At 56.8% G+C, this 17,102-nt stretch overlaps 1 protein-coding gene across 4 annotated transcripts; it reads right to left on the bottom strand.

Annotated features, from left to right (window-relative positions):
* Positions 1–715: 715 nt before the first annotated feature.
* On the bottom strand, positions 716–16,464 carry GRK6 (G protein-coupled receptor kinase 6). Of its 4 annotated transcripts, none has more exons than XM_084884569.1 (16): positions 16,268–16,464; positions 12,160–12,255; positions 11,128–11,240; positions 10,924–11,001; positions 10,472–10,572; positions 10,074–10,166; positions 9,908–9,971; positions 9,631–9,771; positions 9,156–9,346; positions 8,369–8,406; positions 8,190–8,279; positions 6,581–6,789; positions 6,363–6,500; positions 2,635–2,772; positions 2,417–2,551; positions 716–1,780 (listed from the first exon to the last, which is right to left on the bottom strand). In XM_084884569.1, the coding sequence occupies exons 1-16, from the start codon at positions 16,317–16,319 to the stop codon at positions 1,727–1,729; spliced, it is 1,731 nt and encodes a 576-aa protein (XP_084740695.1). In that variant the 5' UTR covers positions 16,320–16,464; the 3' UTR covers positions 716–1,726. The 4 variants fall into 4 exon arrangements, with proteins under 4 accessions (XP_084740695.1, XP_084740696.1, XP_084740694.1 ...); XM_084884570.1 differs by lacking the exon at positions 16,268–16,464 and adding an exon at positions 12,344–12,363 and having other exon boundaries at positions 716–2,228; XM_084884568.1 differs by lacking the exon at positions 16,268–16,464 and adding an exon at positions 12,344–12,363.
* Positions 16,465–17,102: the final 638 nt, after the last annotated feature.

The raw sequence follows: 17,102 nt of genomic DNA, 5'->3' as shown, positions 1-17,102 counted from the left end.
GACTTGTGATTAATATGCTGTTGCACGCCCCCCCCCCCCCCCCCCCCCCCCCGCAGCTGCAAGACTTTGCACTTTGAATGCTATGGATGGAATGCTCTCCTAATCCATCTGTCCCCTGCTGAATGTCTCAAGGCCTGGCTCAACTTCTATCTTCAGAAGACCCTTCCTGATGCCCACAAGCCTCTGTCACAGCCTAATGCCCAGTATTGCCATTATCTCATCTTGGCCTGGCCACATCCCCTACTTCAAGGGCAAAGCAGAGGGATGGCTCTACTGCGCGGTCACTGGCTCTGGGCCAGGCACACAGCAAGTGTCCAGGTGAGACTGATCGGGCAGGTGTTTCTAACAGCAACTCCACCTCACTCTTTCCAAGTCCACAATTGAAGGCCAGGCCACCTTGGCCTTGGAGGGGATATTGCCAGCTGAGCCTGCCTCTCAGGATCAGGCAAAGCCAGACCCACACCATGGTGAGCACCCAATTCCCTCAGGCCTCAACCCATTTAGGAAGCTGAGAAACCCAAAGGGTGAGCCCAAAGGCCACCAAGGCTGGAGTGTTTGGAGAGGCTGCCCCAAGGTCACCCTGGGAACTCCTGGCCCTTGCTAGAAGGTAGCCCCCACCAGGCCCACCTCCAATCCCTTCCCACTTCCAGCAGATCCAGGGAAGAAGGAAGACCTGCCGAGCACCAGGAACAAGAAGCAGGCAGGGGCAGCTGGACAGCTTTGTGCTGAGACTGTATTCACATAGACACGTGGCGGCGTACATTGAACAAAATGAGTAATAAAAATTGGCTTTAAATATGGAAAAACCAGGGTCCTGTAATCCCATGCTACCTCAACACTGGGACCAGGATGGCTATCCAGTCTGGGAAGGGCTGGGTGGGGCCTGGCATATAGGCACATAGCCTCAGCCTACCCCCTTCACATACACACGCACCCGTGTGCACGCATACACACACACACACACACACACACACACACACACACACACAGAGAGGGGCGGATTATTGCTGGGCACGTGTCTATTGTTATGAGAGAAGTCTGGAATGTTTGAGGGTTGGCCAGGGACACCCCCTTTCCCCTCCTGGGATGGGGCATTTCTGCAAGAGGTGTCTTCAGAACGGGGCCCAGCATGAGGGACAAGGTGCCCTGGGAGCTGGAAGGCAGAGGCACACCCATCTGGGACAGCCTGGGCAGTGGACTGATGGGTCCCAGCATCAGCCCTCTCTGTTCATACTTTGGCACATGCCCCAGATCCAGCTCTGACAAGTGCTGAGAAGGGACAGCGTTGGGCCCCAGGTGGCGGCCTGAGCCCAGGGCAGCAGAGGCAGGCACGAGTCTCACTCGGAGGTCGGCGGTGGTGAGCACAGTGCTGGGGCTCAAGGGCCTGAGGAGCCTTGAGTTTGGCAGTGGCCCCTCTGCCAGCTCCAGCGTGGGTCTTCAGAACGCTCTAGTCACTATATACATTCGTACAAATACATAAATACAGAAAGCCCCGAGCTCCACAGACAAGAGCTGAAGGGACGCACCTTTGTCCCAAGGACAGCCTAGGTCTTGCCAAACTCAGCCAGACTACGGGCTGAGGGACAGACAACACTGGGGACAGCTCCGGCTGTGTCCCCCAGGCCACAACTTGAGTGGACAATGGGGAGGACCACTGTGCAAAACTGTAAACAGCACTCGAAGTAGCTGCTACCGCCAACCGCCGGTCGGGGCCTCAGACTGGGGGCTAGAGGCGGGTGGGGAGCTCTTCTTCACTGTCGCTGCAGTTCCCACAGCAATCCTGGAGGGCGGAGAAGACACGGAGGGAAAGAGGCAGAGCAAGCGCTGTTAGCCACCAGTGCCATCATTGAGGGGGCCATGCTCTGGGGAGGGGACATCCCACGAGGGGCCTGGAGCAGCAGCTCAGGCCACACACTGGTGCAGGGGCTGCCGAGTACAGGCTGAAGTAAGGGGGACCAGGAGGAACCCAGGCTTTGCCAGGGCAGGGCCCCATCCAGCCACTCTTCCCTGGGGCAGCTGAAGGCAGAGCGTGGGGAAACAGATGCTAAGCAAGGCTAGCAGCTTGAAGGTGCTGGGGTGCAGGAAACAAAAGCAGTGGGGAGGGTCAGGTGGGGAGCGGGCACCGGACTTCTTTCTCCCACATCTTGCCTCTGCCATGGAAGGACTGCCCGTGGCTCCCCGAGGCCAGGCAGCAAAGCCAACCCACGGGGAGCCTACACTGCTCACCTCTGGAAAGAGAAAAGAGGCCATGAGCCCAGCAGAGGTGGGGGACGGGAGGGATTGAGGCCAGAGACCCTGGGCGCCACTGGCACGGCTGGAGGAGGCCCACTCACAGCACATGCGGGCACTGGCCCGGCCTCCCACTCACCATCCCCTGGAGCGAGGCTGGGGCCCAGGGAGGACACTACTGGGTTACCTGGCGACTGAAGAGTCTCTGCAGCAGTCCCTTCTTGGGGGGTGCCGGGGGCTGGCCCTTCCAGTCCAGGTCTGGGGGAACTGAGCCATCCAGCCCGAAGACATTCAGCTCCTGGAAGCACTCGGTCTCCACCATCTGCCACAGGACAGGCAGCTGTGAGAACTGCCCCCAGGGCCAACTTCTGGACTCCCCCCGGCACCCAGCTGGGCAGGTCCCACCTCATTCTGCCAGGGGATAGACACGCTGCCCGTAGCAAACTTCTGGTAGAAGTCCTGGTCCGCGGGTTCCAGCTCCACACCCTTTACCGTGGAGAACTGTTCGATGTCCAGGACATCCTTGCAATAGATGGCCTGGGGCTGAGGGACAAAGGCAGTGGTCAGACAGGAGAAGGAGGTCAGATAGCTCAGCCCTGAGAACCACTCCAGTCTTAGCCTGGTTGTGCTCTCTGGTTTGGAGTCAGAAACCAGCAAACTATGTACTTTTTTTTCCTTTTTAAATATATTTTATTGATTTTTTTTTTTTACTGAGAGGAAGGGAGAGGGATAGAGAGTTAGAAACATTGATCAGCTGCCTCCTGCACACCCCGCACTGGGTACATGCCCTTGACTGGAATCGAACCTGGGACCTTTCAGTCCACAGGCTGTCTATTCACTGAGCCATGTACTTCTTAAGTATGGCAGTCCCTTCCCTCTGAGCGCAGTTCCCCTTTGTAAATGGGATCATTCCCCATCCCTGACCAGTTGCTGGTAGCTGACCCACCACAGCCAGTAGCCTCCACAGTGCCAGGGGGAACCACTAACAAGTGCCCCCTCCATTAGCACACTGCTCTCTGCGAGTGCCGCTAGTGCGGTGAGCAGAAGCTGAATCTCAGCAGGCACCTTCAGCAGGTCACCTGCATGCAGGGCCCAGTGCTGAGGGGTCTGTGTCTGGGGATGTTCAACAGCTTGCTCTATCCACGACTATTAAGGATATCAATTAAAACATCATCATATGAAATAGTGCAGCTGCTATGGAAAACAGTCTGGCAGTTCCTCAAAGGTTAAACAGCATTACCAGATGAGCCAGCAACTCCATTCCTAGGTACACAGCCAAGAGAAAAGGAAACCTGTGTCCCCACAGAAACGTGTGTGTGCATGTTCGTGGCAGCATTATTCATGATAGCCAAAAAGTGGAAACCGCCCTGATGTCTAGAGACTGATGAAGACAAACAAAATGTGAGCTATTCATACACTGGAAAGAACTGAAATGTGCTATAATACTGATGAAGTTTAAAAACATGCAAAGGGAAGAAGAAAAGAAAAAAAAAATTCAAAGGGAAAGATGCCATTATCAGAGGCTACACAGTGTATAATTTCATTTATACAAAATGTCCAGATTAGGCAAATATAAGGTGTCCCCAAAAACTGTATACACACTTTGAATAATTATTAATTCCAATGGGTTAAATCTGAAAAGAAAAAAAAAAATCAATCGAGCTATCAGCTATTAAGTATGTATACATTTTTTTTAGCACACCCTGTCTATAGTGAAGAAAGATTAGTGGTTGCCAGGGGAAGCGGAGAATGGGGAATGACTACTAATGGGTACGAGTTTTGTTTTTGTTTTTTTTTTTTTGGGCGGGGGGGGGGGGGATGAAAATGTTCTAAATTGATTGTGAGGATGCTTGTACAATTCTGAATATGCTAAAAACATTTAATTATATACTTTAAAATGAGTGGATTACATAGTATATGAATTAACTCCCAACAAAGCTGTTAAAAACAACCTTGCTTTTCACCTGCTGCTTCTAAAAAACTGAAGTCCAAGGCTCTGATTTTCTAACAACAACAAAAAAGTATATATTTTTATTGATTTCAGAGAGGAAGAGATAGAAACATCAGTGATGAGAGAGAATCATGGACGGGCTGCTTCCTGCACACCCCACACTGCGGATCGAGCCCACAGCCTGGGCATGTGCCCTGATCGGGAATCCAACCATGACCTCCTGCTTCATAGGCTGATGCTCAACCGCTGAGCGCCCCCGGCTGGGCTGATTCTCTAACTCGGAATAAAAGACCGGGAGCAGTGGGCGGTTTCAAGGTTAAATTAGACGATGTGCCTGGGAAGCAGGAGTGGCAGCGCAGCCTGGAGGCAGCTGCTGACGTCAGGGGCCGCCACCCCCAGCAATGCCCACATCACGGGGTGTCAGTGAGGCCCACATGACAGTCCTTCAGAGGCGGCAGCCCACTAGCGGGTCCCTCACTTCCACTCACCTCCTCTGTGGCCCACCCGACACCTCACATTCCTGCCTCCATGTCCCCAAAGGCTCCCATCACACTCAGAGGAAGACGCATCAGTCACACTCGGCCCTCGTTGCTGTATTAGTTCCTGAAGCTGGTCCCTGCCCCAGGACCTCATTGCCTGGCTCATTCCTTTCCCCTGGAATGCTCACACTATAAATCTTGGCAGGGTTCTCTCCTTCACATATTTTAGGCTTCTGCTTAACTGTCAACTCCTCAGAGACCATCCTGTCTAAAAATACACCCCCATCTTCCTTATCTTCTTTTTAGCCTGCTTTATTCCTTTGCCACTGCACTTCACATTACCTAGAATGTTTTCACTTACTGGTTTATACTGGTGTTTTCCCACTAGAACATGAAGGCAGGACTGGGTCCTGTTGACCTCATTATCTACAAGGTCTGGCACATCTGGGCACTCAAATATTTGTTGAATGAAATAGCAACCATGCATCAACCTGGTCTGCCCATCACCTTCCTGCCTCCCCAGAGTTCCTGGTGAACACAGGACACAGGCCTCACACATAGGAGGGGAGTAAGTACATGACCAAATTTTGGCCAATCAGAACCTTCCCTGTGACTTCATACAGAGAAGCCTGAATTTAGTGAAAGGGCAGTCAACAGAATGAAACAGAGCCAAGAGATGGAGTCCTGGCAACACAGCATAAAACCCTGATGTGGGTCCTACTCTTTCTGGCCAAATGAACCAACTCCATGTTGGGCATAAGTAAGTCTGAAGTAAGTCTGAGTTGGGGTTTTGCTACTTGAAGTCTGATAACTCAAGACTATTCCTGCCTGCAGGATGTCTGACCCACTGAGATGTCAGCAAATGGGTGAGATTTTCTAAGAGGGAGGATTCTGCCCACAGATGGAAGGTGGGCACCAGGTGTTATGCCAACCCTAATAGCACTTCCCCCTGCTGTTAACAGCATCTTGGTTTTCCTTTGGGGAACTGGTCTTGTCCATTAGCAGTGCTTCAGGTAGGCGTATGATCCAGTGTGGCCACTGAGGGGCCTCTGAGGAATCAAAGGCTATTAGCGTCAGCCTTAGGCTTTTATCCTCCCTTTTAGGACTTTTTAAATTATTGGGCAAGAGGTGCTCTTTAGCCGAAACCAGTTTGGCTCAGTGGATAGAGCATCGGTCTGCGGACTGAAAGGTCCCAGGTTTGATTCCGGTCAAGGGCATGTACATGGGTTGCGGGCACATCCCCAGTAGGGGGTGTGCAAGAGGCAGCTGGTCGATGTTTCTCTCTCATCACGTTTCTAGCTCTCTATCCCTCTCCCTTCCTCTCTGTGGAAAATTAATGAAATATATTAAAAAAAAATAAAAAGAAAAAAAAAAAGAGGTGCTCTTTATCTACAGGAGTGACTGAGCTGGCAGGATGTGGGTTCGGGCTGCTGAGTCCACCACTGCCATGCCCTGGGAGAGCTCCCTGAGAGAAAAGACTGCACCTTGACCAGTTCGTGGGAAGGGAGAGGAAGAGAGACAATTCCTACAACACAGTTGGGACCCAAGATGGGCTTTTCATTTTTGTGAGCCCAGGGAACGATCTGTTTTGTTGGCTAAGCCATTTGAGCTAGGCTTCCTTACATCCAAATGGAGGGTACCCTGACTCTCAGAGCCGCCAGCCCCGCCCTGGCTGGCCCTGCCTTCATAGAGGCAGCACTCACATCAGGCTTGAAGGGTGGCTCCAGGATGCCCGCTCCCAGACGCTTGAAGTTCAGTTTCTTGAAGATGGGGTGCTCCTTCACCTCACAGGCACCACCTCCACGACACCCCAGACGCTCGGCAGGGTCCTTGCAGAGGAGCTGTAGCAGGGGAGGGGCGGTCAGGGTGGCCTCGGGAGAGGTGCCCAGCCCCAGCCCAGGCCTCCCGCTGGCTGCCACACCTGGGAGCAGAGTGAGCGGGCCTGCAGGGAAAACTGCTCCGAGTACTCTTCCGCCACCTCCTTCACCAGCCGCTCCACCTCCTCCCGCTTGATCTTCTTCTTCCTCTGCTGGAAGGGTGACTGGCCTGCAATCATCTCGTACAGAAGGCAGCCGAGCGCCCACCAGTCTGGGCTGAACGTGTACCGTTCGTTCTTCACCACCTCTGGAGCTGGATGGGTGGCACAGGAGTTAGGGGTAAGAATGAATGAGGGGTATCCCAGGAAGCCCAGCACATATCAAGCAAGGCAGAAGATCCGCTCAAACACCGCCAATGGCCTGGTGGGGACCATGGTGGATAGGAGAGCACCCGCAGAGGGCAAGTTTCTAACTTCAAAGAAGTCAGAAATCCATATTTTTACTGTGAGGCTGTCTAGCTCCAATTGGCAACCAATTCCAATTGTTTTAAACATAATTTGATTGAAACACACAAACGGAGGCCAAATGAAGCCCGTGTGGCTACCACTTTGCAACGTATGGATTTAGTATTAGACCAAGGAAAGGAGGAAAGTCACTTGCTGGATGCCTACACTGCCTGCAGGGCAGGGTGAGTTGCCTCTACTGCCTCTTCATCTTCGAGGCAACCCTGGCAGGCGGTATGAGGATCACGGTCAGGGAAAGCGAGGCTGGGAGGGGCTGACCCACGGACACAATAAGCAAGGGGTGGGGAAGAGAACTCCTGTAGCTGAAACCGGTTTGGCTCAGTGGATAGAGCGTCGGCCTGCAGACTGAAAGGTCCCAGGTTCGATTCTGGTCAAGGGCATGTACCTTGGTTGCGGGCACAACCCCAGTGGGGGGTGTGTAAGAGGCAGCTGATTGATGTTTCTCTCTCATCGATGTTTCTAACTCTCTATCCCTCTCTCTTCCTCTCTGTAAAAAATCAATAAAATATATATTTTTTTAAAAAGAGAACTCCTGTAGTTCAGGTTCTGTCTATTGTGTCATGTGGTCCCAGAGGGGAACCCAGGACCTCATCTTGGTCCCTCCCCAGATGGACACTCGGCTCTGAGTATAGGCAGGTGAGGGGAGTAGAGGGCTGGAGCCATGGACATGGATTTAAGTCCCGTCACTGGTTGCCACTTGCAAGCCCAGCCAACAGGAGCTCAGCAAGTTTTTTTGTTTTTGTTTTTTTTGAAAAATATATTTTATTGATTTTTCACAGAGAGGAAGAGAGAGGGATAGAGAGTTAGAAACATCGATGAGAGAGAATCATCGATCAGCTGCCTCTTGCACACCCCCTACTGGGGATGTGCCCGCAACCAAGGTACATGCCCTTGACCGGAATCGAACCCAGGACCTTTCAATCCGCAGGCTGACGCTCTATCCATTGAGCCAAACCGGTCCCGGCGCTCAGCAAGTTTTTAATAAACAAAGTGGGTTCACACGTATGTGGGGCCCTGGCTGAGTCTCGACTCCTGATCTACGAAAGAGGGACAATAGCTCTTTCTATTCCCTGAGACACAGGAGACTTCACAGAAGTTTCAGGCAGGGGGTGGAGGGTGGGGGGAAAGTGTGGGGGGGAAGTGGGGGGGAAGGGTTCAGTGTCGGGCCCAGGACAGTGAGAGGACTCACCCATGTAGCCCACGGTGCCCACACGGCCTTTGATGGTCTGGCCCTCGGGCACGTGCACAGCCAGCCCCAGGTCGGAGATCCGGATGTGACCTGAAGGTGGGTAAAAAAGTGAGGAGCCCATGAAGCAGGTGGGCTGGACCCCACCCCACACCACCCTACCTCTGTGCCCCCCCACCCACCATGGTCATCCAGTAGGATGTTCTCTGGCTTCAGGTCCCTGTGGGGAGAGAAGGGCAGGATCAGATGCTGTTCAGTGTGCCAGGCAGCCAGGAAGGGCCACCCCCTCCCTGTTGGGTCAGCTCCTGGGATATGATGTGCAGCAGGTGTAGGAGCCATGTGTTGCCAGGGTGACAAGAGAGCCTTGCCCTCCACCCGCAGCAACCCCAGCTCGAGGGAGCAGATGAAGGACTTGTGGGGCCAGGACTCCTGGGACTCACTGGGCATGTGGAGGGCATCTCTCACCTAGGGAAGCTCCCCAGTAGCCTTGCTCACCCAGTGTCGAGCCCCCCATCCCATCCCACCCTTTGGTGGCTGACTCTACTTTTCCTGTAAAACAGGGCTGCTCATTCTTTCCCTCCTGGGGCTATTGGGAGACTCCAAGGAAATAATCACCAATAACAGTAATAGGTAGAGCCCCCACTGCCAAGCCCTGTGTATTTTACCCAATCATTTCATTTGGCCCCATAACAACCCACCAGGCAGGAATGAAAGCCTCTGCTTTCCAGGAAGGAAACGGTGTTAGGCGCAGGAAGCAGACTGGCCCAGTCACTGAGAAGGGTGACAGTGTCAGAGTCACCCCTGTGTCAGCCAGACCCCAGAGACTGGGTTCTGAGCCTTTCAAGTCTACCCAATGTGGGCAAGGGCAGAGCCTCCAGCCAGTGCTTCCCTGGCCTCAGACACCCATACCTTCCCACCACCTTCACCCGTGCCCAGCCACAGCCCTGGCGGGGGGGCCGCGCTCCGCACCTGTACACAATGCGCTCCCGATGCAGGTCCTCCAGGCCACAGCAGATCTCGGCAGCGTAGAAGACGGCCCGGGCCTCTGGGAAGCCAGCCTGGCCCATGTGGTAGATGTGGAACTTGAGGTCACCTCCGTTCATCAGTGTCAGCACCAGGCACAGCGCGTCCTTGGTCTCATAGGCATAGGCCAAGCTCACCTGTGGCCCAAGGGACCCAAGCCCTCAGGCAGGAGACACAGGCCACCTGGTGGCGGGGCTGGTGCCAGCCGCCCCAAATACCCTCAGTGCCACTCCTAGGGGCCCAGCCTGCTTCCCAGGCCTGGTATCAACACCCGCAAACCTGCCCTTCCCAGGCATCTCCAAGAATGGGAGGCAGTGCCTGGAGGGAATGAGGGATGGGCTGAGGGGAAAAGGTCAGCCTGGTGAGTGGGGAGGGCAAGCACATGGCCAGGGGCAGGGCTGGGTCTCCTGTCTGTACTTACTACAAACCTACTGTTCACTTTCTCCAGGATCTGCTTCTCATTGAGTGCCATGGCCTCCCCTTTCCGCTTCTTGATGCGCTTCTTCTCCAGCTTCTTGCAGGCGTACATCTTGCCTGTTGCCCGTACCTGGCAGGCGCACACCTAACAGCCAGGGTAGATGAGTAAATGGGAACCAGCCGTGCTCTTGCTGGGGGTACAGAGGTTTGGGGGGCGGGGAGGAGGGCTGTCCAGGACCCACCCTACCTCACCGCTGCACGGTTCTGGCGTGGCCACTCACCTCCCCAAAGCCGCCTTTGCCCAGGACGCGGTACTGCCGGAAGGTGTTTTTGGTCACTGGCTGCCTGTGGGAAAGGATGTGGGGAGCCAATGGCTGAACAGGGGTCCAAGGCCCATGACAGCCCCACCAACCTGGCCTGCCCCGGCCCCGCCTTCGAGGCACTCACCTTTCCAGCCACTTCCACTGCAGGAAACGGTTGAAGTAGATGCTGTCGAGGTAGTCGGCAAAAGGGGCCACACTCAGGTACTCATGGGTCAGCCTATTGAGAAGGCCCAGCCCACTGGTCAGCCCGACGCCCCAGGCTCTCAGACTGATGGACCAGACCCCCGTTACATGCATGCTCAGCCTCAAAGGCAGCATTCCCAGCCAACCCTCCTACTAACCCTCTGGGACAGAGAGGGGCTGAAGTTGAGGATGCTACAGAGAGGGGCGGCAACCTGCCCCAGGTCACACAGCATGGCAAGGCTGGGACGAGAGGCTGAGCAGCTGAGCTGATCATCTTCCAGACCCACAGAAGCCCCTCCTCAGGACAAAGTTTTAGGCCTGTGAGAGGGAGAGGCTTACCGCGTTAGCTCCTGGAAGAGGTCTTTGCAGGGCCCCTTCTCCAGCTGCTGGGCACAGTTAGTCACCAGTTGCTGGGGGACCTCAGGAATGAGGTCAGGACCCTGAGGACAGGCCACAGACAGGTCAGTGAATGGACCCCCTGGGCCAGCAGCTCACTCGGAGGGCAGAGATGGCAGATATCTCGGGCCAGTACTAGAAGCAGCTGCAAGCTGGTTGTGTCCTAGCCTGTCTGATTACTGAATCAGTTCCTGCTTCTACATTAGAGGCGAGGGGAAGCAGAGCTGCTGGCAGGCTGTCTGTCTCTCCCCGCCTCCCCCTTAGACTCTGTGCCCACAGTGATGCCTGATGAGCCTGGAGCAGCTCCAGGGCATCTTTGCCCAGATGGTGACCACTCCTCTCCCCATCACTGAGCTCTGCCCGCTGCCGTCATCCCTCCATCACTGATCACTCACCGTGTGGCTCAGAAAATTCTGCATTAGCCTCTGCCCACATGCCTTCCTCTTCTCATCAGGAGTCACTTCATACTCAGCCTGCAGGGTGGAAAAGGTGGAGGCTTGCGGTCTGGGGAAGTAACAGGCGTGGGCACTAGAGCACACAGGGTCTGGGCCTCTGTCTACCCTGGGTGTTGGCTGGGCTTTGGGCTAAGCAGCACTCACCACCTCATCCAGGAAGGCAATGCAGCGGGTCAGCTCAGGCCTCGTGGTGCAGAACTCTCGGAACAGCAGGCGCCCAATGGGCTGCCGCTCGCAAAGGCTGTGGTAGTCACGCTCTGCAGGCAGAGGTGGGAGCTGCTGGGTTCTGGACCTGGAGCTGGCCAGTGGGGCATTCCAGTCCACACCCCCAGGCCCTGGGTCCCATCGACAGCTTCCAGCCCTGAAGTATGGCACCCATTTCCTCCTTTAGAACCTCTACTATATCACAGCTTGGGACTCGGGCTCAGAAAGGCTAAGTGATTAGTCCAAGGTCACACAACCAGGAGTGTGGCTCTAGAACCGGGGCCCTCACCTCCCCCACTGTCGCCTGGTTCACACCACCCCGCATTCGTCACAGTGCTGGGGTTGGGTGTGGCCTGAGGTTCCGGCCAGGCCCAGGCTGGGCCCACACCTGCAGCCTGCCTGGCGAAAGTACGGGAGGAAGCTGTGGCTTCCGTTGAGCTCCAGGCTAGATCTCCTTCCCAGGCAGTGGAAGCAGCTACAACATACTCCTTGCCCACATGCAGGTTGTCAGAGGGGGCCTGGGCAACCTGGAGTGCTGCTCAGACCTGGGCCTCAGCCACGATAAGCAGGAACTGGGGTTCTGAGCCCTTCTGGTCAAGACTTTGCTGAGCCCCCTAAGACCAGACTGGGTAAGGCTCCCAACAAAGTCAATTAGTGGGCTGGCTCCAGCCTATACTACAGCATCTGTCCCCTGAGCTCTGCTCCAAGGCCCAGCCCTTTCTTCCGCTGCTTTTCTCATTCTGCCCCAAATCTGACCCTGCCCTGCTCCCCACACTCACCCCACCCGCCCCCTGCTGTTCTGTTTGCTCTCTGCCCTCACTCATCACAAGCCCAGGAACTGAAACTGAGGTGGGTGGTGTAGCCTAAATCTGCCCTGGACACCCCCCCTCCCCCCCTTGCCCGTGGGCCCCGGGGTAAGGTCTCAGGGGAGGCTCCCTGACACCAGCACCCCGGTCTCCACCCAGACCTCACCGAGGCTGAGCCGCAGCTCTTCGCACTGGCTGATGTGGGGGAACTGCAGCATCTGTCGCCATTTCTTGCTTTTGCCTTTGCGATTCCCGCCACCACCTGTGGGAGCGAACAGGCACTGAGTCTGCCCACCACCACGCCTCCCCTCCACTCTCAGTGTGGTCCAGCCCAGGCACAGCTCACTAACGGAGGCTTGTAGAGGCCTTCCTTCTACAACTCCAACATATCCTCCCTGGGCTCCCGGACATGCATGGTCCCATCCACCTTCCTGCGAGGAGCCCCTGGGCTAGAAGAGCCAAGAGGGCAGTGAGACTAGGATGCTGAGGAAGGATGGGGTTTCTGGGCAGCCTCCGCAAGTCTCAGCTGCAACCTACCAGGTAGTTCCTCAGGTTTCTGAAGAAAACAGAAAAGAACTTGACAATGGCGGGAACCATGTAAGTCAACACCCAAAAGGGGGAGATTCTAGGAAATATGTCTGAGAGTTGCCAGAGCCAGAGGGCAGCCTGAGTCACCTGTGGGCTGGCACTCAGGATGCCCACCCCTGCACACAAAGGCTTCCCCGGCCCTGATTTCCTGCCTCATTTCACCTAGGTGACCTCCCAACTGCAGCTACGGAGACCAAGGTAGCAGCTCAAATGCCTACAAAGCTAGACAGATGTGGTTAATGTGGACCAGATGGGAGACAACAGGGAGTGGTGGAGAGTGTGGTGAACTGACCTAGTCGTGCCCCTTCTAATAGAGGCAGCTGCAGCACAATTCCAGCTGTTGCTTGGTTTCTGCTAGGCAGGAATGCTGGCTCAGTGTAGCCAGCTCTGGGAATCCAGACTGCTACATGAAATACTATAGGTCCGGTGCATGGGGGGCGGGGGTGAGGGGTCCCCTCAGCCCGGCCTGCACCCTCTCCAACCTGGGAACCCTCGGGGGATGTCCAACTGCCGTTTTAGGCCCGATCCCTGGACATCCCTCTCACAATCCCTCTGCTGGCTCCTAACTGTCCACCTGCCTGCCTGCCTGATCTCCCCTAACTGCTCCCTATCCACTGGCCTGGTCACCCCCAGCTTCCCCCGCTACTGGCCTGGTTGCCCCCAGCTGCCCACCCCCCCAACCCCCCCTGCCCCGCCGTCGGCCTGGTCGGCTCATGCAGCCAGCTATTCAGTTGTTTGGTCATCCCTCACTAACCCCCCTGCCGGCCTGGTCGCCCCACCAGCTTGCTGTTCTGTCATTCATCCGGTTGTTTCGGTTGTGACACCCCTGGCTTTTTATATGTTAGGATTGGTTCCTATTTTTTCAAATACTACTTCAGCCAAATAAAACATGTTAAGAGAGCTAGCCAGATGTGGCCTGTGGGTCATGAGGTTGAGGATAGTGAAAGGGGCCTGAGTCTTGGAGACCTTGGTTGCAATCTCCAATTCACACTTTATGCCCATCACTTGCCCACTATTAACCTCAATTTCTCCATGTGTACTCTGGGTCCTAAGCCACTTCCGGAGGTGTTGTGAGGGTGACTGGGAGTGTCTGTGTCCAATACCAGTAGGGCTGTGACAAGAGATGGGCCCCAGATCCAAGTCAATGGCAATCTCAAGCTACCACTTTCCCTCGCCTCGTCTCAGTTTCCCCCTTGGTTTACCCAGGCTTATCTCCATCTGGCTTTGCTGAAGGCAGGTGGAGCAAGGAGAAGGGGCTGCCTTCTGGGGAGGAAGCAGGGCTGGGTCCCTCAATGTGCTCCCTGACCCAAGCTGGCCGGAGGAGGAAGTGTTGCAGGGCACCCATTGGGAAACGCATTAGCAGCCCTCCTGCCGCCTACGCCCAGTATATCCCAGTCATTGCTCCATTGTGAGTAAGCAACAGACACCCCCCCCCCCAACCCAGGCAAGGCCTCCCTAGAAGGGGAACTCCTCCCCCACCCCCGCAGGTCCTTCACCCAACCCTCCATCCGCCTGCCTCCCCATCAGTTACTTCCTCCTCACTTTCTCCCCTCCTCCCAGCCACATGAAGGCAGCAGCAGAGTCACACGCAAATATCCTGTCCTGGAACTGCCACCAGTCAGCGGGGCTCCTCCCCGCCCCAGCTTGGTCCCCGCACTGTCTCTGGGCACCTGGAAAAGGAAGGACTGAGCGAGGCCTCACATCCCCAGAGCTGTCCCACTTCATCCTCTCAGCAGCTCTGCCAGCCCTGGACCAATTTCATAAGAAAACCAAGACCCTGAAACGAACCATTGTGTACAAGATCACAAAACCTAGAGGTACCAGAGGCAGGATTGGAACCCATATCCTTGGATCACAATCCAAGCTCCTTTCCCACCCCAAATATGTCACATATTTATTGGGTGTCCACTGAAGATATACACCAAGGGCTCCCAAACAACCTGGGAAGCTGGCAAAGACCCAGCCCCACGCTGCCAGCCAGCTCATGAAGGGATTCTGATGCAGCCAGTCCATGGGCCAGGGTTCAGGACTCAGAGACAATCGGGATTTCCTTTAGTTTTCATGTCCTGTTCCCAACCATTCCACAGAAAAGGTTACTAAAGTTCAGAGAGAAGAGGCTTGTCTAGAGCCAGGTAGGCGGGAGAGACAAAGCCAGGTGGGGTGAGGGTTCCCCAGGGGAGGGAGGCATGGGTCCCGGGTCTGGCCAGATCCCTACACCGCACCCACCGCCTGAAGAAGCCTGTCTGGTGATGCACATACTCTCCTGCCAGGCAAGACCGTGTTCTCAGCAGCCTGAGGCCTGAACTGGCTACAGCAATGAGAGAGAGGCCAGGCCAGGCTCTCCTCACCCCTCCTCCCTGGCTTGCTGGATGACGAGGCAGAACAGAATCGGCAGATGCCCCCAGAGGCTGGGAGGAAGGCCCAGCCCGGGACTCGATAAGGAACAGGAGATAAGGAAGGCTCAGGGCACTAAGGACCCAGCCTGCCGTGCCCATTTCCAGGCAGCACCTCCCTGGGGTCAATACCCATTGGGCAGGCAGAAGGTACCAGAAGTGGTGCCGGCTGGGGCCCCCTGGGCTTCCTACAAACTGTATTGGGGGCATCCTGTCTCCTACACCTGGGTCAACCACAGCCTTACCAAGTGACCTGGAGGAGAGTCGCTGCAAAAGGGGCACAGAGGTGAAGTGAAGCAGACTACTCTTTCCGGACACTTTCAGCCTGGAAGCTCAGCGAAGAGCGGAAAAGCTGTCATGACCTCTCTGTCCTAGAGTTCCCAAAAGAAGGGCCTTGTACAGTGCTGGCTGCCAGCACCCTGGACAGGACACAGCACACAGGGGGTGTTCGGTGATTATGTTACCAAGGTGGACAATAGCAGAGGAGGGGCAGACTGAGCACCAGCAGGGAGGGTCAGGTTGGGTCCTTCTGTGTCTCCCAGGACCCTCCAGAGCAGGTGTCTGTAACATCTTGGGTGGGAGCCATGAGGAGTTCGGCACACACTTGGTTCACCGGACCAGCTCCCTCTGCTAGGCCTTGCTCTTACAGTCCTGTATGCTCTCTCCTTTCAAAGCTGCCTCCCACTGGTTTCTGTGCTTGTTTGCCCCGGTAGCCCGTGTGCTTCCTGAGGCAAAAATCGTGACCCATTCACCTCTGTCCCCAGTGTCACTAGGTGCAGAACAAGTGGCAGTCATATCCGTAGCATACGTAACTAGCAGCTTCCCCAAGTCCAATGGCCGTTCATTCATTCTCCAAACCTTTACCCTGCATCAACTTTGTGCCAGTCCGGGCTGTGCGCAGAACCTGAGCCCTGGGCACGTGGGGGTAGGCTGCCCCTTCCTGGGGCATCTTCTCATCGCTCACCTGGGAGAGGCCCCAGAGAAGCTCTCCTGAGTCTGAGGTCCCACCCTTCCCTCTTCCTTCCGCTTGCTACACCAGACCGGCTCATTCACCCCTCATTTTCCCCCGCCGCGAGGGCTGTGGCCTGTCCTCCCTCCCCCCGCGCCCCTTCCTGGGCCCGAGCTCCCCGGGGCAGGTGCGGAGGAGGAGGACGCGGGCCCGGAAAGACTCATGTCTGCGCGGAGTGAGGGGCGCGAGGCGCGCCGCCCTAGGAGACCGGGTGGTGGGTCACCCCACCGAGCCCAGAGGCCGCGCGCCCGCGTTCTTCGCCCCCGGCCGCCCGGCCGCCTCACCTTCCCGGGCCTTGAGTAGCACCGTGTTCGCTACGATGTTTTCGAGCTCCATGGGCTGCGGCGCCGCCGGCCCGCGCCGCCGGCCGGGATCGCGCGCGGGAGCCGGGGCCGGATGGCGATCGGCGCGGCTCGGCTCGGCTCGGCTCGCAGTGACCGCACCGCGGCCTCCCGGGCCTCCCCGGCCGCCGCCGCCCGCCGCGCTCTCTCCGCCCCCCCCACCCCCGGGGCCACCCCGGCGCCGACCCGCCCCGCCCCGCCCCGCCCGCCCCGCCCTCTGTTTACTTTGCCCGGCCAATGCCCGGGAGGGCGCTCCCCGCGCCGGATCGCCATTGGACAACCTCTGCACCTTCCCCCGCCCCCGATCCAGAGATTGGCCCAGAGGAGCAGGGGGCGGGACTTGTGCGGCACCCCTTCCTCCGCGGTTTGCGGCGGGGTTCGGCCCCCGGGTTCGAATTTCTGCGCTTTCGTAGGTTACCAAGCTGCCAATTAGGGCCGAGCCTCCGCCAGGACAGCGGCGGCGGGTTCGGTGGGTCACGCCCCGGAGGCCGGATGTGCAGTTGTTCTCAGCCGCGCGCTCTGATTGGGCCGGCGGGCGGGGGTGTGGTCGGCCCCGCGGCCTCCGAGGCTTTGCCGGGGTTTGCAGAGGATCAGGGGAGGGGGGGACACTGGGTATCCGGGCCGCCAGCCGCTCTGGGCTGCAGTCGGTCGTTTTCCTTTGAGTCGGCCCGTCCTGGGAGGCGCCATAGGAAGCGGGGAGAGGCCCGGAGTGGGCGGCCGGCCTCCCCAGCGACTCCCCGGCCTCCGGCGCGGCGCTGCGGGCACCCCGCCCCGCCCC

This window comes from Pipistrellus hanaki (assembly GCF_964339955.1).
Source record: "Pipistrellus hanaki genome assembly, chromosome: 5".
NCBI classification, from domain to species: Eukaryota; Metazoa; Chordata; class Mammalia; order Chiroptera; family Vespertilionidae; genus Pipistrellus; species Pipistrellus hanaki.
The sequence above is the reverse complement of the archived record's forward strand: the minus strand, read 5'-3'. Positions and strand labels throughout refer to the sequence as shown.